Source organism: Aotus nancymaae, unplaced genomic scaffold, assembly GCF_030222135.1.
Source record: "Aotus nancymaae isolate 86718 unplaced genomic scaffold, 86718_ANA_hifiasm-v0.15.2.pri h1tg000015l_0, whole genome shotgun sequence".
Taxonomy (NCBI): Eukaryota; Metazoa; Chordata; class Mammalia; order Primates; family Aotidae; genus Aotus; species Aotus nancymaae.
The window spans coordinates 17,445,196-17,470,648 of NW_026988426.1; the positions used below are offsets into that span (position 1 = coordinate 17,445,196).

Sequence of the window (25,453 nt, forward strand, 5' to 3'; positions counted from 1 at the left end):
CTTAGAACCAATTAAGCAACAATTTCATTCCATAGACTATTGCAATTTGCTTTTCACTTATTCTGTGCAGATTGAAGTTGCATATTTGTAGCCATTTCCTATGTAAGCTTTAGATTTTCCATTTGTAGGTGGAAATACTTCTTCCAGTCTTGTGATAAAATAACTCAACAACAGCAAAATTCAAATAAGACCAAAAAAAAAAAAAAAGCCTTATTAAGCTTCACATAAATAGCTATTTCCCTATCATGAAAACAACTGGGAACATTGTACTGTTGTGAATCTACATTTCTACTTATTCAGTAATTGTACCCCTAGTGCTGTTTACCATTTCATTTGTATTATTTATATGTCAACCAAAGGGTATGAACACTAAAAAATAATTTCACATCACCTATCTTCCATTTCTTTTTATTTTAAAAGCCCTGAAGATATAGTTCTCCTATAAATCATGAGAAAAAGATGCTGTATTAATATTTCAGCGAAGATCTCCATCTACTCACACACTCACAAATACATATTCTCTAATATATACACATACCCCTCCCTACAAATTAACTGTGCCTGGGGCTTGCAAGAAAATCAGGTCAAGCTAAAGGAGAAATCAGAGAACAAGACCAAAATTAATTTACTACTCTGTACCACATGTGAATATGAGTTTGTGGCGGGGGTGGGAGGAGGGCTTATTTTTTGGGCCATCCCTATCCCTGTAAATGTCGAGCACTATTAACTCTAAGATGTGTGCAGCACCTTCTTGCCTGGATGAAGGTGAAAGTTCAATTCTCTCAGCTTAGATTTTTATTAAATTTCATTAAGCCAGATAAAAGAAGCTGCCTACCTTGTCGGTTCTGTTCCAAAACACCTAAAAGCCCTTTTTGAACCTCTTTCTTCCTGGAGGTAAAATTGTGAGTACAACCATGATGTGCCTATCTGTCTGAGAAGGATTTTCTAAGCAACAATTGGCATCATTTTCAAATATTTGGAATGGTTTTCAATTCAGTTATGTCGTATATCTTATACTATGTGTTAAACCAAGCCCATTGCATAACTATGTAAATATAGTGGGAAGGATGCCCCTTTAAATACATATATTCATAAACCATTTTGGACTCCTTTCTCTCAAACCCACATTAACTCGTCAGTCAAACATTACCATCAAAATGCGTCCAGATTCTGATCTTTGTCGGTGTTGTCACCATCACCATCATCCGAGACTCAGCCCCACTCATCTCTGACCTGGATTATTGCAACCCTCTTCTAATGGGTCTCCCTACTCTAACTCCCTTGAGTCTGTTCTCAACATAACAAAAGCGGCCTTGCTAAACCATATATGACCTTGTCACTCCTCCCTCAGAACCTTCTAGCAGCTTCCCGTCTCACCCAGAGTAAAAGCCAAAGACTTTGCAGTGGCTTCTGAGGCCTCCCTCTTCCCCATGTCTCATTCCACTCCAGGCGCACTCACCTGCTTGCTGTTCCTAGAATATGTCAAATGTGCAGCCAGCTCAGAGCCCATGTTGGTGCCGTTTCTTGTGCTTCCCCCAGATATCAGCACAGCTCCCTCTCTCACTTCCACCAGGTCCCTGTTCAAATGTTAGCTTATCTGGGAGGTCTTCCCTGATGACCTTATATTAAGTGGCACTCACCTCTTGACCTCTACTCTGCCATTCTCTACTCTCCTTACCTTTCTCTACTTTTACCTTGAAAAAACACACACACACACACACACAAACACATACGTGTTGTGTTTACATATGCATATATGCATACATATATGTGTGTTTGTATACATGTGTCTGTGTCTGTAAATATATATATTTATATTTAATGTGCTGTTGTTTTGCCATTTGCCATTATTTATGTGTTGATTGCCCTCTCTCCCCTCCAGAATATAAGCTCCAAGAAGGCAAGGATTTTTTGCTTTTTACTTCATAGCCCCAGTTTATATAATAGAGCCTGATATGTACTAGACACCCAAAGAATATGTGTCAAAAAGATGGAAGGAGGAAGAAAGAAAGAGAGGAAGGAAGGAAGGAAGGAAAGAAGGGAGGAAGGAAGGGAGGGAGGGAGAGAGAGGGAAGGAAGAAGGAAGGCAGTCAAAAAGGGAGGGAGGGAAGGAGGGACGGAGGGAAGGAGGAAGGAAAGAAGGAAGGAGGGAGGGAGGGATGGAAGGAGAAAGGGAGGAAGGAAGGAGGGAGGGAGGGAAGGAGGAAGAAGGAAATGAAGGAAGGAAAGAAGGGAGGGAGGGAGGAAGGGAGGGAGGGAAGGAGGGAGGCAGGGAGAGAGGGAAGAAGGGGGGATATTGTTAAAGAATCTCTCTATGGCTGGCCTAGTAACTGATGGAAATTCCCTATTAGTCCTTTTATCTTCCACACAATCACTTATTTCGACTTCAGTTAGGCTGGTTACAAACTATTTTAATTTGGGTATACATATACCAACTCTTTGCTTAAATAAACAATGTGACCAGTTTTGGGGGATCATAGGAAAAATAAGTGGGATCATGGAGGCCACCATTCCAGTTTCTGCCTGGACATTGACCAGTCACCCCTCCCATTCTACTTTGCCAAATGAGCCAAGGAAATGCATCCTTACCTCTGAAGCAAACATTAATTACTGTTTGCACCACGCTTTGAGATCCACAGATGAAAGCAGTTGTAAAAGCAAAAAGGGTTATTATGTCGGGAATGGTTATAGACTCATTTAGCTCTGGAAACTGATCAAGCGGGAATGTTGAATCATGAAACTAAGGTTGGCCAAATATTACACTTGTTATAATTAATTTGAGCTTAAGCTTCAACACAGTGACATGTTTCCTTTAAATAAAGTTAAGTCCTCTAAGGATACATGAATCTATATGGATCTTGATTTTCAGCTGGGAACTGAAATTTTTCAGATATGCAGAATGCAGGAAAGCAAATGCATCTCTGACTTCTGGTGGGGCAGGGTGAATATCTGGGCGGACTGCTTATTTTTGAGACATCTTATAAATAATCCTCTGTCTCCTTTGCCCCCCCTCCCCCAGCATGGGGCTATGACAAGAATGTTCACAAAATTATAGGGATTTAAGACTGGAACTGAATTTAAAGGGTCTATAATCCTACTTCCCACTGAATGCCAAAATGTTGTCTACAGTCTTGCTGACAAGAGCCGCTCAAGACTGCTAAAATAATTTCTGGGATGAGGAGCTTGTTACTTTGCAAGGGTGCTGATTCTGATGTTGTTCAACAACTCTTGTTAGAAGGCTCTTTACGTGTTTATCCATTTTTGTCAACAAATATTTATTAATCACCTTCTGTGCACAAGTACTTTGTTAAGTGCCTTGGGAGACGGAAAGATTAAAAACAATGCAGATTTCACAACTACCTAGAGCAATGCCCTGGCCTGAGAGAGAACCTGAAAGTGGTAGTTACTCAACACATATGTGTTGATTGAGTGAATGAAAAGTGTAGATTACACTCTAGCAAGAATGATACAGCACGTGCCAAAGAAACCATGATACCAAGTAGAACATGTATAAAGGAGAGGTATAGACATATGCAAGATTTATCAGGCTGAGTTTAGCTCCTTAGTACTGACATCCAAAAGTCCATTCTGTTTTTCATAGGACATGGCTCAATTATTTGAGGATTGCTACAGTGTCCTTTACCTCTCTTCCAGGGTTAAGAACTGCAGGGCCTCAAATCTATTAAATTATTTCTAGTACACACATCAAACTGAATTTCTTCCCCTAGGCAACTCAGTGTCTCAACTAGGCTCTTAAGAGGTCAGCCTAGAATGCAATAGACTGACCAAGTCAAATGTGCTCATACTGGCATACAGTACATTGGGTCTCTCTTTCTTATGATCTGGACATGCCTCCTATACCATCTCATACTGCATAAACTATTTGTTCATGGAACCCTTCTTTCCTGGGACATGTTTCATCTTGAGAAACCCAATATTTCAAAGAATATAATTTGGAAGATAAGAGTCTAATGTCATATGTGTATTGGTTTTATTAGGGGGAGGGGAGGGGAGGAATTATTTTACACATACTACATTAAAATTGTAGATTTATAGTCCATTTATATGATTTTCTGTGAAGGCAGATTTTCCTCATCCTTATTTGGGTTTTGGGTTTTCTGCTTGTCCGCAAACTTAAGTACTGGAGATGAGTGTTATTTAATAAATAGAACCTTAGACTTAGGTTGCTAACTTACTGTGTGGTCCAGAAAAAGCCACATTATTTCTGAATTACAATTTTGTCATCAGCAAAGTGAAGTGGTTGATTAGGGATATTATCTAAGGTTCCTTCTGGTTTTTTTTGTTTTTTTTTGAGACGGAGTTTCGCTCTTGTTACCCAGGCTGGAGTGCAATGGCGCGATCTCGGCTCACCGCAACCTCCGCCTCCTGGGTTCAGGCAATTCTCCTGCCTCAGCCTCCTGAGTAGCTGGGATTACAGGCAAGCGTCACCATACCCAGCTAATTTTTGTATTTTTAGTAGAGATGGGGTTTCACCATGTTGACCAGGATGGTCTCGATCTCTTGACCTCGTGATGCACCCGCCTCTGCCTCCCAAAGTGCTGGGATTACAGGCGTGAGCCACCGCGCCCGGCCTATCTAAGGTTCCTTCTAAAGCTAACATTCAATTGACTTTCTCCATAGCTTTCTTTGACTTGATCTAGATCATCCTATGACTTTTGCTAATCTCAGGGACAGTGCTAGCAATAACTAGAAGGCAATTCTAAACAGAAGCATAGCAAAAGTGAGACACAGGAGGTCAACCCAAGCCCCATCTTCTAAGGCTGATTTAGCATGGTAGATCTGCAGACTGGGAAGCAAATGTGAGCTAAGAGCCACAAAGGTCTTTTTTCTGCATCTGTATCATGTGGCAAGTCTCCATAAGGAGAGAAAGAAGCTGGGTATCTTTGCATGTGTGAAGCAATGTTGACACGTCTGTCACATCACTTCTATCATGATGGCTTCTATCATGATGCCTGTTGCCCACGTGGAATATGTTTGTTCATGTCTGAAATGGCACATCATTGTATCACCTGGCATGCAAACTCCTCACTCACTTTAAGTCTTTCAGCATTTCTACCTTGGTTGGTAGTGACTTCACAACTATGATGATTTGAAAACAATGTCAAAATAAATCCTTTCTCATTTTCACCCCTGGCAATCACTTGCCTGGCTACGTCTGTTTCCGGGTCTCTGTCCACATCTCTCTTTATTTGCTCCTTCCCTCCTTTCTCTCTCTTAGCCATAGATTTTCTCATCTAATGCAAAATGTCTTCAAGAAGATTAGCAGAGGCATCTCAGGGTTGTAGGGGGTGGAAGGAGAAAGAAACCACCATTTCTTAGCTCATGGTAATGTTTCAGAACCTTGGAGAGTGATGCCGGGTGTGGAGACCAGGGAAAAATCTGTTAGTCAGAGTTGCCTGTGGTTTTGTGGCACCATTTGGAGCCCCACGGGTGGTGGAAATGACAAAACTCTACAAAGAAGCTTTGCAGTAAGAACTGCTCTCCCCAGAGTCTAGGAGCCAAGCCTTACATTGCCACATACAAAGAACAGATTGCATCTGGGCCGGGGTGCCCGTCCTAATGTCAGCCCGCTTGGCATTTACCTTCCTTTCCCAGGCTGACCTATGAAGATGGGTCAGGCTCTGGGGACATTGTTCTAACCGTGCAAACGCTGTGGCCATTGTGTCAGCATGGAAGAGCTGCCGGTTCCTTTCCAGCTCTACACTGTAATTTTATCAACTCTGGCTCAGAGAAACCTATATTTATAATGCTAATTAGGAGGGCACACATTTAATTTGAGTGGAAGACTATTTGTATCTCGCTGAGCCTGATAGCACAGGGCTCAAGCGACAGCAGTCAGAGGCAAAGCAGGCCTTTCTCCCTTCTCCAAGTATTTGAAACAGGGCTTACTCTTGCCAAACAATTTCTCTGTTGGATTAAAAAGAGAGAGCGAGGGAGAGTGCTGAATATGCTGGAGCTCAGAAAACTTTGTGTTTATCTCCTGCCTGCATAATATATTTCTCTGTGCACTGAGAAAACATGCCTCTTATGTTATCTAATTGTTTCCTGACACATTTAGCAACATTTCACACTCTTTAAAGTGACATTAACATTGCTGACAGTGGAGGTATTTTCATTAGATAGGCTTTGAATTGTAGCCAAGATGCACTGCAGGTCTTCAAATAGGCTTGTAAAAGGTGAGGAAGGCATTATCTGTGAAAATAGAGACTTGGCCCACAGTGCCCTATGGATGTGGATTAATTTTGCTGACTCTAGTCAATGTAGAGTGTGTGTGCCTGCATATGTACATGTGTGTATGCATAGACACACACACACACAAACAACAACAACAACAACTTCTTGTGAGCTGAACTAAAATATCTTCATTGTCTAGCAGAACCACTAGGCTCTGTAGGTAGCATGGAAACTCCCAAAACATCTCTCCATCCACACCTTTTTAGCCATAACTAAGCAATGTGCTATTTCAGACAGAAATCAGTCACTTTGCACCCAGTCCCGAGGCTGAGTAGCCATGTGGCTCATGTATATAGGCAGCATGATTATCACTCTCTCAGTGTAAAGTGAAATCCTCCTCCTTCTTTTCTCCCTTCATGCTTCTTTGTGCCCCAAGGCCATTTTTCTCATGTCTTCAGCTGTCTGCACTGATGCATAGTTTTCCCAGAGAATGTCCTAAGTGAGCCTTCAGAGAACAGTACCTTGCAAGCACCTGCCTCTGCAGGGCCTGAAGAGAGACATTTGAAGGCTCATTCTGACCTTGATGAAGAAAGTAATCCAGGCTTGGAGAAGGTGGGAAAGATACAATTCAGGTTGTAAATTTCTGCTAGGACAAAACCTCACATGGAATCTTGACCCAATTATTGATCTCCATACATGTCGTGAGAATAGAACAATATTTAGACATTCAAAACTGGAGAAGAAAGCTCGCTGCAGATTGTCTCATCATCTTGACACTGCTACCCCTTCCAGTCCACCTTCCTGCCTTACCCTAGTTAGAATTACTCTTCTCTCTTTGCATCTCCAACATTGCAATGACTCCATGTAGCCATACAATGCCCAATTAGAGAGCTCTGAGTTTGTGTCTTGGCTTTGCCCATTACTTACCGTGTAACTTTTGTCAAGTCCCGTGATCTCTTCAAGACTCAGTTTGCTCATCTGTAAAACAGGGATAATAATAGTAACTGCTAGATAGCACTGCTGGAAGGATTTCATAAATTACAAACCATGACATGCTAAACATACTGCCTAAAACATTTTGAGTGCTCAAGAAATGTTTGTAAATATTAGTCTCTTCCATGGCAATATGGGTCCTCTCGTGACTAAGACAATGCCATCCCATTTCTTGAAAGTATTGGTGCTGATATGTCGCAGTACAATAAGATTGTATGCATTGATTGAGGCCTACAGAACGTAAGCCGTTACGTTGTGGCACAACTAGCTAGCAGCTAGGCAGTGACGATAAAGAACAAGGACCTCCTAACTCCTAGTCCAGTACTCTTTCTCATTGTACACTAGTGCGGATTTTTCGGATACAAGGCAATGATGTTCAAACAATTGTTCAGGGAGGACATAAATCAATGCATATGTTATCCATGTCCTGACATCTTACTAACAACCTAGACCCGGTCCCACTCTCATTTACATTTTCAGTTCTAATTTCATAGCATTTATATGTTTTTGAGGGGGAGCTTTTTGGGCTTTATATTGGCTACTGGTGGGTAGACTCCCAAGGCATCTAATCTTTAGCATCTTATCAAGGACCATTCAATGAGGAATGGGTGGGGTACTGTGAGCGTGGGCAGCATAGAGATGAAATAGTTTGAGCATCTGCTGCCTAGAGAGCATGTTTTATCTTTGTGGTCCCTAAAGCACATAGCAAAACACAGATTTACAGTTGAGAACTGTTTGCTATCTGCAGACAAAGCCTTTGAAAAGGAAAGCTTCCAATAATGAGAATGAAAACAATTACCATTTGCAGAGTACTTCACCATTTGCAATGCACTTTCATCTATGTTATTACTTCATCTTCAGAAAGTCCCGTAAGCGGAATAGAACACCTATCTCTTACCTTTTTTGTGCATGATAATAACACATACCATTTAATTCAGAAAGTTTATAGAGGTGTCTCATTTAATATATTTAAAACTAGTGAAGTATGTTTCCACACATTTTGCTTATCTAGTAGTTGAACACAGAAAAGTTAGATGACTCGCCCAAGGTCACTCAGAGAATCAGTGGCAGGATCAAGATTTGACCTTCAATCTGGTTTCAATGGCGATCACATTGTTACATCAGCAGTTGGTACTTTGTTATTACAGAATCTGATTAAATTCTATCTTTATTCTCTGTGCTGTGTGGTTTGAGGTTTAAGAGCAAAATACCTAGGTTCAAACTCTTCTTCCCAACGAACTTATCCCCTCTGCAGTTCACTTTCATCATCTTTAAAATGGGAATAAGATTATACAACCTACTCCCAAAGGGTTTGTGTGAGATTAAATACAATAATATATGTAAAGGATCTTGAAATAATACCTGGTATATCATAAGATAACTTAGAGTTTGCACTATACCATAGGCAGTGGAGAGTCTTGGGAAAGTTGAGAGAAGAAACATGTCCTGAGCAAATCTGTGCATTCAGAAAGATGTTGGCGTTTGTGTGAAGGGAAGGAACACAGTGAAGGATACCAGTAACTGGAGAGGTAGAAACATAGTTTAGACTATGCTGTCCAACATGGTAGCCACTAGCTGCATGTGTCTATCTTAACTTAACTAACACTTACTACAATTTAAAATTCAGTTTCTCAGTTGTACCAGCCACATTTCAAGTGTCTGATAGCCACATGTATTAGACACTAGAGATATAGAACACACCCATCATCACAGCAAGTTCTGCTGGATGGCATAAATCTGGACAACAACACATCACCAACATAATAATGCTTTTCCTTTTGAGAGGATCTGGGAGATGTAATTAAGCCACATGTGCCAAGCAATTCAAAATCTCTGGTCAGAAGATATTTGAGGATTCATTGCCTTGTGGTAAACGGTTGTGGCACAGCAGGTAAGGTGGATTTGTGTCTTCACAAGAGGAAGCTGCAAAGAAGCACTGCATTTCACCTCGTGAAGATGAAAGGGCTAGCATTAGAAAATTATAGAAATTATAGTATTTTAAAAACAGACTCTAAACTCCATCTATAGCCTCATCTACATTTGACACCCTCCGAAGAGCAATGCTGCCAGGAAGATGTGATATATAAACATGCATGTTGCTGGTGAGCTATAGTAATGACACCCAAATGCATGGGGTCTCAAACTGTGAAGACAGTTCATGCTTGAGCTCCTCCTGCAAGAGGCTTTTTAACTGGGGCAGGTCCCACAGCATGCCACCCTTCCAATAAATTATGCATAAGAGCTTGTTCACAATTGGGATAGTTTTGCCAGGGCCATCTGAAAACGATCTGTTTTCAAGAAAATGCTTAACTGGGCTTTCATGGGTTCACTGAAGTGTGTGTGAAGAGGGCAATTAGGTCTTTTGCTGTAAAAATAAAAACTTGAAGTGAGGTGATGTGGAATAGAACAAACCCAGTCAGGCTGATATTGCCTCATTGAGAAGACGTAAGAGGTCATAATGAAAATTCCTCAGGTGAGGTTAAATAACCTAAAACTGAGGTGGAACATTCTCCTCTGAATCTCCTGCCTCCATAAAGGCTGCGCAACCCTCTCTTGTCAAACAGATTTCTCTCACCACTGGGAAAAGCAGGCTGTAACTTCCCCCAGTGACAATTAGACTCACTTTGAGGAAATTTTGCCTCTTTTTGACTTAAATTCTCCAATAGAAGTTTAAGTTTATTTTCTTGGGTGGGGGGAAAAGGCTGACTGATTCAAATGTTTCACCTCTAATATCTGCCCAATGCTTGTAAACTGGAAAAAAGAGCAACTTAAAAATTGATCGTGTAACATAAAGTGTACGTACCTAAAACCGTCACGTGTGCGAACCCAGGGTTTCTCAGTCTCAGTCCTATTGACATTTGAGGCTGGATAATTTTTTGCGGTGGGAAACCGTCCTGTGCACTGTAGGATGTTTAGCAGCATCCCATCCCTACACACTAGATGCCAGTAGCCCCCTAACCAAAAAGTTCCCAGACTTTGCCAAACGTCCCCTGGGGAGCAAAATTGCCCCAGTGGAAAATGACTGAGCTAGTCTAACATTAGCACTAAATATTAGCAGACTGCTATTCAGAAATATAGAAGGTAGGTAGATAGATTTATATAAATACATAATATGATATAAATAAAAAATATAAATATTAGAAATAAACTATAAATACATTTTATATTTATATATATATAATATATATATTTATATAGATATAATATATATATAATATATATATTTATATAGATATAATATATATATTTATATAGATATTTATATTATATATATATCTGTATAAATATATATATATTATATATATATATTGATATTATATATATATCTGTATTTAAATTTTAAGATGCTGACTGGGCACGGTGGCTCACGCCTGTAATCCCAGGCTGAAGTGGGTGGATCACCTGATGTCAGGAGTTCAAGACCAGCCTGGCCAACATGGTAAAACCCTGTCTCTACTAAAAATACAAAAATTAGCTGGGCGTGATGGTACATGCCTGTAATCCCAGCTACTCAGGAGGCTGAGGCAGGAGAATCTCATGAATCTAGGAAGTGGAGGTTGCAGTAGCCAAAATTGTACCACTGCCCTCCAGCCTGAGTGACAGAGAGTGAGACTCTGTCTAAAAAAAAAAAAAAAAAAAAAAAAAATTAAGATGCTATATTTGTTAGGGGTCATTTTGCATTCTGCAATTGTGATTGATACTACAGTCTCCCTATCTATGGCACAGCCATGTACACACAACAGGTGCTTGTGAACCAGCTGAAACCAGTAAGCTAAAAGTCTCATTAGCTCCATCTGGGTCCTTTGTGCTTACTGAGGGTCAAACACTGTTCTACGAGCTCTATAGATAACATCTTAACTCTTCACAACAACATGTAGAGTAGGTGTTAGTATCATCAGAGGGGCTCCGAGACGTGAACTGAGTTGCTCAAACTCCCAAGTAATAGAGTAAGTGGAAAGACTCAGTCTGCCGGACTCTGAAGTCTGTGCTCTCTCCTGGATGGGCTATAACGTTAGAGATGAATTGCACAGCACAGAGACATAAATAAGGTAGGTATGAAGGGAGAAACATACATTTGTAAAAGACCATTAGGTATTACATCTGTTGGAGCCCAAGATCCTACTCTGTTTGGAGCAGAGTAGAAAATGAGAAGGGGTTGGGTTGGCTTGATGGAAACAACTCATAGCTGAATTTGAGTGTAAGGCAACTCTTGGTTAAGGAACAGTCCACTGTAGTTTATGGCAACATGCAAACCTGAGTCTAGATCTTAGTTCTGACCTTCGGGTGTGTTATTCACATTCCAGAGTCTCTATACTTGTTGAACAACTGAGTGTTGTGATAAGTGTGGAAGGGGCATAAGCAGAATCATTGATGTTCAGCACATCAAATAGGCTGTACGGATAGATGTGCCGTGGCTTCACCCACTTTTCCAGTGGTGGTGAATGAGATGAGCTGGAGACAGAGAGTCTAGCCAGCCTTGTTATCAGGGCATCTTGCACCTTCTGCAGTAGTAGGCCTGGCTGCCATGCCCCCACGCTCCCTCAAAGCCCATCGTGAAGGCTCGGTGAAGAATATCCTGTCACACAGCCCTCTGTAAGTTGCACAGGCAGAACTAGGCAGACCTCGAAAAACCCAATACACTTTCCAGAAAAATATTCTTATGGGCCTTAATGGCAAAAAGAACCACATTAAAAAAAACATTAAATGCAAACAAAAGGAGGCAGTATCTCAGATATTCAAAATATTTTTATTGGCACAGAAATAATGTAAATTTTTCTCACTTTTTGCCTCCTTCAAAAATAGGGGTTTCACAAACCCCAAAGAGTTAGAGAAAAGTAGATACTTTAGTCAAGCATCTGAATAAATAGCAGGTATTCAGAAATATCATCAGGACAACTGTTTAAATCCTCTCTTTTAAATGTAAGTCCTTTCGCAATACTTAACACAAAAGCCATGTTTTCACTAAGTTCTTGAACTTATGAAGCCGCAGAGGATTTTCAAGTTTTGACTTAAGTCCTTTTTTCTCTCCTTACAAATTGTTTTTTCTGTGTGAAGGAGGCACCATGGTTATTTCCAGGAAGAGCCTTGTCTCTGCCCAGGGTTAGTTACCTCCTCTGGGATGACTTTATTGTGCATCCCAGAAAAGGACTCGTGGGTTTGCGATTCACATCTTATTCATTTGTTAGCACTTTTGTCTAATATGAAACATAGAAGAATGAGCTATTCAAGGTTTGGGCTTTGGAGTCAGATGACTTAGGTTCAAATCCCAGCTGTGCTGGGAAAGGCAGTTCAACTAAGTCTCAGTTTCCTTACCTGTAAATGGGGAAGATAATCTTACTAAATTCAGAGAAAAGTAGTGAGTGTTAAAAGAAAAAATGTGTGTGTGTGTGTGTGTGTGTGTGTGTTTAGGATATTTAGTACTTAGCTCAGTTCTTAGAGTAAAGCAAGATCATATATATAAGTGGTAATGAGGTCACTGAACTTATTTTGGATACAATTATTTCTAGTACTTTCTGTGTTACTGTTATCTGAGCATGTCTCTTTGCTTCATCAAATATCCTGACATCTCATCGCTACATAAATCAATTATGCATTGCCTACACAGAGCATTCTAATATATGCTTGCCATTAGTCTGTTGAATAAAAAAGAACTCATTGTTTTAAGTGAATTTTGGGAATTGATCTGCAACATGCCCTCTGTCATAAATTAGTGAATATATTAAAAAGGGTTGGTCAGAGTAGCAATTTCACTAATAATATTAACTGCTTTGGGGATGGAGAGGAGATTGTAGCCCTTTGGTCTTGGGGAACTAAGTCAGGATCCAAATCAACTTAAAGAGCAAAAGGGTTCTGTAATTGAGACAGTGGGGGTGAGAGCACTATGGTTTCAACCACAGATTGTGTAGGATACAGTTTTCAGGTATGGCTGAAATGGGTGATGAGTGAGGACCTGGAGAATGGTTTCAAATAAGCGCTGTGATCGGCTTCCTCTCCCTACTCCATCTCCATGAAATTTCTAGTTGATGATGTCACCATTTCCCACCAAATCCAGGGCTTCCTCACAGTCCTTCTCAACACAGCATTCCACACAGCCACTACCAATCTATCAGAGTTAGCGCAAAACTGGTTATCGGTCCTTTAATCAGAAAAAAAAAAATCATGAGTTCAAACTACCACTAAATCGTATTCATTTGGAAAGAGACAAATTAGAAAAAGTTGGATTAGTCCCCATGTTTAAGGTCATGGGAAATCCAGTCACACAGATAATTAGTTTGACTTTGATTTACATGGGAAAGCACATACACACACTCCCACGCGTACACAAGACCATATGAGTTTAATGAAAGACATATTGCTGCTTTTGCCTGTTTCCTTTTGCTTCTTAACAGATAAGTTGAACCTGGTTTTCTGTGATTTTGCTGGAGACTCTATACTCATTCAAAATGGAACTGTCAACATAGTTGGAGAGTCAAGGGGCTTCAGTAGTGCATAAAGTGGGAACCTAGTGAATGCCTATCACCTGGTTACCTGCCCATGCCACACTGAGCATTTCCGTACGAAATCACGATCTATAAAGTAAGCCTGTAGAAGTTTCAGTTTTCTCCCCTGTACTTTGGAAACTGTTTGTCTGTACAGATGGTCTCTGTCAGTTGGAATAGTCGGCGGGGGGAATGTAGTATAAGTGAACAAAATAGCAAATAGAAAACAGCATACCAGGGCGAGCGTGGTGGTTCATGACTGTAATCTGGCACTTTGGGAGGCTGAGGCAGGTGGATGCTTGAGCTCAGAAGTTTGAGACCAGCTTGTGCAACGCAGTGAAACTCCTTCTATGCAAAAAAATACAAAAATTAGCTGGGAATGGTGGCTTGCACCTGTAATCCCAGCTACCTGTGGGAGGCGCAGTGAGCCGAGATCACGCCACTGCACTCCAGCCTGGGTGACAAGCAAGACCATGGAGAGAGAGAGAGAGAGAGAGAGAGAGAGAGAGAGAGAGAGAGAGAGAGAGAGAGAGAGAGAGAGAGAGAACAGCATATCATCTGATGGGGGCCAATCTAGGGACTGAGAAATTTCCCAAGTAATGGTAGGTACCAGCAAGCAGAGTTGAAGGAGCTCCCAAAACATAGGCTTAACATGGGCAGGGAAATAACAGGAATCAGACAATTCTGTGATGTGTATTCCCAATACACTGTAGTAACCCTAATACTTCCATTGTTATGACTATTCTTCCATTGTCTGTATTTGTATAAATTAAAAAGCAGTTCGTATGTACTATATGAAATGAATTCATGCTGAACAAAATTTCAAAAAGTTCATATAAAGAATGATTTCACAGCAACTATCCTATCAGGCTCCTAGAAAATTGCACTTGAACTTCAGTTCCACCTCAGTCACTCAAAGGAATTTAAAAATTGGCTTCCAGCCATCCTTGTTCTTCAACATGCAGTTTCAGATATGCCTCAATAACACAAACTTTAAAGCCTATTGATTGTAAGTTAAAATCTGTTCCTACCAGAACCTCACTGCTAAGTGGACGTCAACACCAACTTCACAGTGCCTTGGTCAGGATTCCTCTGAGTTCAGGAGCCTTGAAGAAGGCAGAGGGTGGCATTGCTATGAAGGAGCCACTTTGAACTTTATAACAAAATTACAAGAAGAACTTTGAACTCTATCGGTTGATAGCTGCTGTAAATGGTTATTCAAAGCAATGTTTCTAATTTGGAATCTGAAGAGTGCCTTGGGATTGGGAGATGGGAACCTGGAAACATGAGCTCCCATAAATCACTCTCCTGCTTTTGCATCACTTCATGCTTTTTTCTAACCATGCTGTTTGGGCAAGCACCATTAGAGTGGTTAGACGGTGAACTTTGAAATAGTTAGACACAAGTTTGAATCCTGGCCTCTGCTGCTTAACTAGCTGTACAGTTTAACCTCTCTGTGCCTCAGTTTCCTCATGTATAAATTGGGAATGTGTCATTTCATTTTATGGGAATATATAATAATTCTAACCTCAAGGGATTGTTTTGAGAATTAAATGAGATACTACATACAAAGGAACTAGCACAGTGAGTAGCAGATAGTTATTATGTAAGAAACGTCAGCAGTTCAATTGTTAATAATAATGATAGTTATTATTGTTAGAAGGGAACCTGGGGGGAGGTATTGATTAAACATTAACACTGACTCTGATGAAACTCCAATGTGTTCATTCTACCTTTTCCAGAGCATCCAGCAAGAAAGTCATGCCTTAGATGAATCCCAAACAGCCATGAATGAATGGAGTTTTTCAAGTCAAACTCCATTTATCCACTGATCAATTTCAGGAATTATTTGTCTCCATTTTTTATTCGTTACTGTGCAGGAGCCCCTAACATTTAAGCTTTAAGGGTATCTTATCTCCTTTCTCTGCCATCCCATCCTCAAAAGGGTAATGGGCTAGTGGTTTGCTGCCTCTGTAGCTGTTCATCCTGTTTTTTCTCACCAGAAGTCACTTTCTTCCTCTTTAGAAGATTGCTCAGGCATCACCTTTCCCAGGAATCCTTATTTAACTCTGCATCCCCACTCCTACCTGGCCAGGCTGAAACAATGCCCCTTTTCTCTGACCCTAGAGCACCATTTCATGTGGTCTTTATCAAGTGACATATTTACCTGTCTGTCTCCCACTAGACTGTGAGCCCTCTGAGGGCAGGAGCGGTATCTTACTCATTTTTGTATCCTCAATGTCTATCAAGGTGCACATATATTTTATTGAACCAAATGAACCCACAAATAGCATTAAATGCACCAAATAATGAATCAGAAAATGCAATTATAAAAGTGACAATTAAAAATTGACATTCATTTGCGGTGTCTGTGATGTCTCTACATTAGGAGTACATGTAAAAACAGGAACATACATTTATTCTGGCTCAGGTACTTTTACCTGAGTTGCAACACTCACCTAGTTCTCAAGTTTGCTTTCTCAATGTTCCTTCCTTCCACACCCCCAGGTTTAGGAGATAGGCCATTGGCTGCTTCTCTTGGCTCATTTTCCTGAACTTCCTAAATGAGCAAACCAGCAGGCAAACAACTGTAAAGACCCCAAGATGGAAGGATGAAGCAGGCAAAAGTATAGGTGGTGATTGTCCTTGCCCAGCAATTTGGCTGCCAGGAGCTCCCTGCCACATGAAAGAGAGGGCACAGCAGCCTCTGTGTGGGAGGACAGCTTCTGGACCCAAGGGCAGCTCCATGTCACTGAGCAACTTCTGTCAGACTGGCTGCTCCTCCTCAAGGCTAGAGATTCTGTGCCTTTCTTTGTCAATATTCTCCCATGGTGTCCCAAAAACCACATGATGGAGAGAGCGGGGACATTGGCCAACTCTTTTGGATGCCAATGCATCACGCTTTCTATCACTCTTCCGCTTCTATCTCAAACTAATTCATCTGGTTTTAGAGTACCTTATTTTTGTTCAGTCATTCAGCAGATGCTATTCTTTAGGAAGACATTGGAGATGCAGGGGTGAATAAAATAAACAAGATGCCACATTCAAAGAGTAGTAAGGGCTATGAAGAAATGCAAGCAGAGTAGTAGCCTAGAGCAGGTAGATGGATAAATTTCAAGAAGACAAACATGGAAGGGTTGATTGAAGAGAAGAAGTGAGATTGTGAATGTTGGCAAGGTTGTGGGGGGCGGGGCTGGGGGTGGTGTCCTGCATAGAGGAGACAGGAAGTGGGAAGACTCTGAAGGTGGAATGGCTTGGTGTGTTCCAGCAACAGAAATAAAGATGACCACATTGCCTAGAGAATAAGGGGCCACATGGAGAGTTGTAAAGGTCACTATGAGAGTGAGGTGGGAGAGGCAGCTATGGGCCAGAGTACTCAAGACAGGTAGGTCATCATAAGTTGGGTTCCTTTCTACAAGCAATGGGAAGTTATTGGAGAGTGCTAAGTGGGTGAGCGATACAATCTGATTCCTCACCTTACAATTTCATTCTGGCTGCTGTGGAGAAAGGATTGGGACAATGGGGAGTGGATGGGTTATGTGAGAAGAGTGGAAGCAGTGAGACTAGCAAGGAGGTAGCTTAGGGAGAGATAATAAGCACTTAGATTAGGACTGGAGCAGAGGGGATAAAAGAAACTGGATGGTTTCTAGATGGATTGCATTTCAGCTATGTACATATATATTTCTGCTCATGTCCTTTTTCTGAAATATGCAACTACCTAAAATATGAATTTGGACTTTTGGAGAAACATCAAACCACTCTTAAAAAAAAAAAAAGCACATCTGGAGCATTTCATTTTTTTTTTTTTTTAATATTTGTATTGTAAGCTGGTTTCAATGTAACTTTCTTGGGATGCTCTCATGACACACATTGCTGACCTTTGACCCCTCTGTCCTCTTTCTCAGGTCGTCCCATTCCACCTACATCCTCGCCTAGTCTCCTTCCATCTGCTCAGCTGCCTAGCTCCCATAATCCTCCACCAGTTAGCTGCCAGATGCCATTGCTAGACAGCAACACCTCCCATCAAATCATGGACACCAACCCTGATGAGGAATTCTCCCCCAATTCATACCTGCTCAGAGCATGCTCAGGGCCCCAGCAAGCCTCCAGCAGTGGTAAGGAAACTCTGTGGTGTCTGAATGTGTGGTGTTTTGTGAGTGACATTCTTGATTCTCCAGCAAAATTACAACGCTGAAACAAGGGCTGGGGGAAGGTGGTGTGGGGAGCATCAAGGTGAAATGCAGTTGTCCTTTTGTTGTATGGCATTTTCAAGATACGTTTGTAGAAGGTGGAAGTTACTGAAGAGGTTTTGCTTATCTTAATAGGGTTTAGGCCTCCTTCAGTGGAAGGCATTTGCCCATTGCTGCATGTGTGGGCATGCCGATCTCAAAGGTGAAGTGCAGAGAGACGTAGAATATTGAATTTTGTATTACTATGGTCCTGGTCATAGCCGAGTGACCCGAGACACCCTCACATGCCCAATTTATGCGTAGCTCAGATCCCCTGTTGTTTTTTTAATTTGGCTTTTAACTTCTTATTCCTTGCTTGTTTAGATGATTTTGAAATTAAAATGTGTTCCCGTGACATCAATACTGAACGTCTTGCCAAGTATGAAGTGTTTGGGGGTGACCTCTCCTGTAACCCTCTACCTGTGACCTCACTTGAATTTAACAAGCTGATGGTGTGGTACAATGGTAAATACTGCCTCTAAATCCATAGTTCTTATTTTTGTTTTCGCATTCACAGAACAGAGACTGAGCCCAAGGTCCTCTCCCACTTTTGAAGATTTTGTGACCACTTCTCAGCTCCCAGTCTCTGAATCTTGGGTGGAATTGTCCTAGGCCCAGCAATAATAATGCCTTATTTTGATTTCTCTTGTTGGTGTTATGTTTACATGAACACCTGAACACAGAAATAGGCAATTTCTAGGGCTTAAGTATCCATGGCCCAAGGAGAGACATTTGCAAAAATTAATTGCTCCTGACCTAAAGGCTTGGGTGTCATCTTCTGAATTGGCCACTCATGAGGTTCATTAGCATATCCCGTTCAAAGCAATACAAAGCTTTCCATGCCGGGAGTGGGCCTTGATGAAATTGTATTTAGGTTATATCCAGGAGTGTATGCCACCCACCACTGGCCTCAACCTCTACGATTAGAGAGGACCTCCCAAATACATTTCAGATGACTCATTCTGGAAATGAAATGATGGACTGCTACTTAGGATGGCCCATGCCCTTCTTCATAGCCAGGCCTGATATATTTAGTAAACTCATATTCTTTTTCAAAAAAAATTACCTAATCAAATCTCTCATCAAATGAGCAATCCATTGTTGATATTACGAAGGCCTTTAATCTACCATAAATCTTTATTAGAACTCATCAGAGCTTCTAGTTTGAGAGAAATGTGATTATGGCACTCTTAAAATGACATTACATCATTGGGGTGATTGGTTTATCATTTGGAGAAGAGACATCAATCATAACTAGCATAACCACACAGTAAATGAATTCAACCTTTCTACCGTGGAACAATGACACTGTAATTGCTCAAAATCAGGCTTAAAATGAAATCGGAAAATGCTCTTTCTTCAAATATGATGTTAACTTAATGGAATATATTATGAAAAATCATGTTTGAGGAAATTCTATATAATTAAAAATATGTGGAAATATATTCCCTTTTTACTTTCATCAGAACCTGATTTTAGCTACAGAGCCCTTTTTTGCTGCAGATTATGTTGCATTTAATTGAACTACCTTCGCTTATGTTTTGCTGCTTTTTATTTCATACTATGTAATCGTGATGAATATTGTATTATGAAGGACAAGAGGCTTTTGAAATGAGATGCACCTGCTGATAGCTTTTTAAAAACAGACAATTATTATAGATAAAATGAGCTTTTAAAAACTATATCCTTTTATGCATATATGGATACTCAGGCAATGATGATTTCCATACAAGAGGTCAGTTAGTATCTTGAGGCCATCTGGAATGTTTTCTCAGCAATAATGCAGTGAGTGATTTCCTTTCTTTTGGACGGTGTATCAGATTGAAACTTGTTGATAGGGTATTTATGTCAGCTTTATGCCTAATCAAGACCTCATTTTGGTGGACACAACAGATCTGTGTGTTCAGAGTCGAACTTATCCATTTCTCATCACTCACACCAATTTGTTCAGCTCACTTAAGACTGATAGCGATTTAAGCTCCAGTAACAGGAGAAAATGCCACAGAAAATTTAAGGGTTCATTTTTATGCCCAAACAAGAGCTGTGCTGATATGATTTCTTCAACTGAGGGTGTGAAGACCCAATTGTGCAATACCCTTGTTTTCAGCAGGTACTTATCATCAGACAGTTTGTTAAAGCTTTGGGCAACAGGCAGTCATTCAAAATTCTGGTCTCTGGCTTAGCTAAAATGAGAGCAAATCAAGTTTGAGTATGTGTGTGCTCACGTCTGTGCGTGTGTGTGTGTGTGTTTCTTGTGGAATGGATTTAGGGTCCAGGGCAAATTGGGGATTCTATCAAGATCTGAATGCAGTTGCCATGAATTTAAATTTGACGTAAAGGATTGAAAATAGAGTTTGACACGGAAGATGCAAAGTGCAGAGCTGTGTCTGAGTGTTTTGAATTGAGTTTGATGAAAGGGGCTGAATTTTTCAGGAGGTGTCACAGCACGAACAAAGCTGCCATTTGTTTGTGTGTGTTCTGTCTCGTTGGTTAATTACACAGGATTTTTTAAGTTCGTCTCTTGGCGATGAACCTGTGTACTGAGAATCTGGTACCACTTTGGTCTTTGTCTCTTTCTTTATTTCTTGTTGGAAATAAAACACCTTCCAACACATCAGCCCATACACGACAGTAAAACATTATTTCCTGCTCTCCTCTTATAGTTGCTGTTATTATTTGATGTTGGTGAAGCCCATCATTAGGAAGGTCACAGCACACAATTCCTGCCCAAGGAGCACCTGTTCTTCAGAAACTAACGGGACATAAACTACAGGAACTAAAATGTTTTTCCCCAACATGAAAAACTCCTCAAAGCAACAACAAAGCTTCACCTTTATGGCTTAAGTGTCATTATTTTCTATGACAGTAGTGCATTCTTTAGTGGACAGTACTAAAACCTTGCCACCTTTGGAGCCAAATTGCTCTAACCTTCAATCTATGCCAATCAAGTAGATACCCAGGTACAGCTAGCAAGATGTTTACAGGAGTGGTGTTTCTCTCCCTCTTAAGCATTTTCTTTCAGATAGCTGAGCTCCAGCAAGTGGCTCATTCTGTGTTCTGACCTTTTGCCAGAGCAGCTTACTCCAGAGATGTTTCTTGTATACACAGAAGCATAATTTCAAATCCTATGAAATAACTCATCTGGAAAATAATATCTAGATCCCAGCAGCAGCATAATGGAGGCTCCTGCAGATGGAAGAATGAGACTACCTTCTAAATCAGAATAGGGCTTGCAGTTTGCTATCAGCATACGATGCAGAAAATACACAGGCAACCGCATTATCTTCTAAAAGCCCTGGCTTTCCTCCACGTGTGAAACATTGAATTCTAGTTTTCTTTAAAGTGTAAATAAAGGGGCTTCAAACACTCCAGGATGCCCTGGCCAGGACCCTTTCAGTAGATCTTATGTGGCAAAAGAGCTGTCCCAGTCAGAGAGTCTCTGTTTGTAACTGAGCACACGAAGGGTGCTCTTACCCTTTTTAAAAGAGCAATGCCTTAGTTAATTCTAAATGAAAATAGTGTATCAAAGTCAGCAGGCTTTGAGGTTGCCTAGGATCAATAAGTTGCCTGGATAATTTAATAATTAAATGTTAATTCAATAAGAAGTGCTGTTTTATTTATCTGGCATCATAAAACAAATAAGCTTCATTCATTCATGCATGCATTTCTTTTTTGCGCCTTTCTCGCAATATGTAACAGCTTATAATAATTGTTAATTTTTTATTTTATTTTTTTTGAGACAGAGTCTTACCAGTCCAGGCTGGAGTATAGTGGCATGATCTTGGCTCACTGCAACCTCCGCCTCCGAAGTTCAAGTGATTCTTATGCCTCAGCCTCCTAGTGGCTGAGATTACAGGTGCACACAACCACACCTGGCTGATTTTTGTATTTTTAGTAGAGACAGGGTTACACCATGTTGGCCAGGCTGGTCTCGAACTCCTGACCTCAAATGACCCACCTGCCTCAACCTCCCAAAGTGTTAGGATCATAGGTGTGAGCCACCACGCCCAGCCAACAATTGTTAAAAAAAAATTTTTAGCTATAAATAGTTAATACAATAAAGGTAAAGGAAAAATTTAGGAGGGAAAGCATATATATATGCTCATATATATAAAGTCCTGTTCTATTATTTAACATAGAGAGCTTGATTTTAAGCTTCCTAGCAACCAAAGCAAAAAGGGAAACATAGAAAGAACAAGATGTATATTACCTCATGAGATAAAAACAAGTCAGTCATTTCAGGGAAACTCTGTGAATTCTCACAATGAGGCCAGAAAGAAGTTTGTCATAAAGGAGCACGTGTGTATCCAGATGACTAGATTCTCAGTAACATCATATAATACATATGCTAATTTCCTGTCAAAATTCCTTGTAACCTCCCTCTAAATAAGACATACAGCACACTTTCTGTGTAAAAACAATTCTACAAATGTCCAATGTTTGCATAGTCCAAGGGCAAAACTTGACTTGATCGATAGACAAACCTTAGTTCTACTGAAGGACCATGTAAATTGCATGTCCTGTAGGCAACAGATCTTAAATATCATTGCTCATAACTGAATTTTTATGGGAACTAGCAGACTTTGAGGTTAAAGTCATCGTCCAGAACCTGAAAAGCAGATGTTCTGTGTAACAAATTTGTCTTGACAGCCACATAGAGGTTAGAATTAATATCCTCTCGTGAAAACTTCAGGGCAGCCTCACTCATCTGGCCCCTAATATCCATCCATGGGGCTAGATTTGGGATGAGGAAGAAGTCGATATTTTTAACCTAATGAAACTTCTTCCCCTTATATATCTTAGGTTTTCGAAAGAAATTTTTCACTGAGATGTTGTAAATTTTCTTGCCTTCCTAAGCAGATTATGCCCATTGTAATTTAATTTAATTTAGGATTCCCTGAATAGCTCTCAGCAGTTGTTATGCACACGCTGATGATTGTATGGTGCTGATAATACTATGTTGCTCTTTTTTTATAAAAGTCATTGTACTTCTCGTGGTTGTTTATCCCACTTCTCCTGGTGTTCTGCATTTTAACTTCTTATTGTGCTCCTTATCAGCTTTTCTTCCTCCTCCCAGCTTCACTCCACTCTTCAGGGACCTCCACTACAGTTTCCCTGGTGACAAATTCATAGTAGACACTCAATAAGTATTTATTAAGTAAATGAGTGAATGTCTGTAGTAACCACCTTTATTTTTCAGTCTTGATTTTGGGGTCAGATATCAAATGCAAACATCATTCACTTTCCCAAGATGGACTGGTTCTGCGCATGAGCCACTTTGACTCCGGGTTCTTCCCCAGGTCCCTGGGATGTCTGGTTTAGGCATTCAGAGCTACCTGCGGCTCCATCCTGGCGTCCAGGCACAGGTGTGATTCCAGCTGCCTCTCCTCTGAACAGGTTCTCAGGCCACTGAGTAGTGCAGGCTAAGTCCAGCATGTCATCTTTTCTGTGGAGGTCACAGAAACAGCCATCCCTCTTGCCCGAATGCAGAGCCACACAGGACTTGGCTCTCCGCTCATGGCCCTTTTTCTCCCTTAGCACTCATTAGTATGCTAAGCACTTTACATGACTTTATTCTTGTATTTAGTCCCCGCCACCTCCCAATGCATTAAGAATTATCATCATACCCATTTTATAGATGACAAAACTGTGGCACAAAGAGGTTAAGTAACTTACCAAAGTCACAAAGCTGGAAAGTGAAGGATTTCAGCTTCCACCTTAACCTTCCTAATTGCAGAGACTTTTCTCCTCACTCGTCTGTTAAATGTTAACCTCAGAATATCTGTATGGCTGATTGAGGTAGACAACAGACAGTGAAAGCATTGTATTAAAGGGCATGGGTTACAATTTTTTTTTTAATTTCTTAAAACTAAATACCCTTTACGCCCACTGTTTGGCAAGCACACATAGCCCCAGACGCTTCTCCTGGAGACTGTGATTCCCTAAGCTCAGGAGGGGCTAAGGAACTCTGTGTTTACCGTTCCCTTCAGGAGAAGCGTGTGCTCCGGCAAGTCTTAGAAGCTTTAATGTAGTGGGAAAGCTCTAAAGTGAAAGTTGGAAAACTTGGGTTTTCTACACACTGCTCCTGATTCACAGCATGAATTTTGTCAAGTCATCCAATCATTGTATTAGTCTATTCTCACGCCACTACGAAGAAACACCCACACTGGGTAATTTATAAAGGAAACAGGTTTAATGACTCATAGTTCTGCATGGCTGGGAAGCCCTAAGGAAACTTACAATCATGGCAGAAAATAAAGGGGAAGAAAGGCACCTTCTTCAACAAGTGTCAGGAAGAAGTGCAAACAGGGGTAATGGCAGATGCCTATAAAACCATCAGATCTTGTGAGACTCACTATCATGAAAACAGCACGGGGGAAACTGCCCCCATGATTCAATTACCTCCACCTGGTACCACCCTTGACATGTGGGGATTATGGAGATTACAATTTAAGATGAGACTCTGAGTCAAACATCTCATGGACTCAGAGCCAAACCATCATGGACCTAAGTTTCCCTATCTGACTAGAATGAGCATTGGCTTGAAAGGCCTCCAAGCTTCCTTCCTGTTCCAGTATTCTGTGTCTGTAAGCTTCTTGTATCTGGCTGGACCAGGCTGTCCCAATGTTAGAGGCTCCCCAACTCTTTCTCTGTATAGTGTGGATTTCACCCCACTATCTGGGACATTATCAAAACTAAGGCCTACACAGTCATGCAAAGCAGATCCTTGTAGCTTACACGAAAAAGTTGAGAAGAATGGATTTGGGATGCTGTAACACTTGGCTGAAACTGTTGATGGCAGTCTTATCAAGGAAAGAAAGTACAGCTCCACCAACAGAAACCTGGGTGCCCAAAGACCCTCACCCTCCTAAACAAGGTCTCCCACCCCAATAATGAGTAATCCTGAGAACAAATAGTCCTCAGGACTCTCTCAACATTGTTAACTTGCCTAGCAATGTAGCAAATAGAGATCAGATCTTTCCTTCCTTTCCTTTGTGCCTTCTTGAAATAGACAAACACTGCACATGCGCGCGCGCACACACACACACACACACACACACGTACGTGTGTAGTTGGTAGGTCCAGCAATTTCCATCCCAACTAGAGTGGGACTACTCTTCTGCACCATGGTGCAGATGAGCACACAATCAAGATGGACAGGTAATTCCTTTGGAGATGCACAGCATGGAAGTGACAGACGGCAGAGAACTGCTCTTTCTCAGCAAATAATCTTGATATTGACAAAAATCTCAAGGTCGATAGGCATTGTGTACATTCTACCTCTCCATTTCTGTCCCTGGCTTCTTGGTACATACAAAAAGATGTCCTAGGCAAGCCCAGAGAGTGGGAACTACAAGTGATATCTTAACAGTTTCCTACCCTAGTAATTTTTACCCAGAACTTCAGCTTCTCCCAAATTGCCTTAAAGAGTGCATTTAATTCTAACTAGCTTCCTGTATAATATTCAATAGTCATTTTTAAAAGTGTCCCCAGTCCCTTGTTAGAGATGTTTCAATTCTTGGGTTGGATCAAAGGACTTAATTATTTTACCAGTGG

The 25,453-nt window shown here is 40.9% G+C and overlaps 1 protein-coding gene across 12 annotated transcripts in view; it reads left to right on the forward strand.

Annotated features, from left to right (window-relative positions):
- TENM2 (teneurin transmembrane protein 2) overlaps positions 1-25,453 on the forward strand; it is a 1,274,635-nt gene that overhangs the window by 867,526 nt on the left and 381,656 nt on the right. For 11 of the 12 annotated variants that reach the window (XM_064376511.1, XM_012461093.3, XM_064376512.1 and 8 more), the window contains one exon: positions 17,573-17,782. The exons of the other annotated variant lie outside the window; for it this stretch is intronic. In XM_064376511.1, the coding sequence (XP_064232581.1) occupies positions 17,573-17,782 (210 nt within the window). The remainder of the gene's footprint in view (positions 1-17,572; positions 17,783-25,453) is intronic. 12 annotated transcript variants of the gene reach the window in all.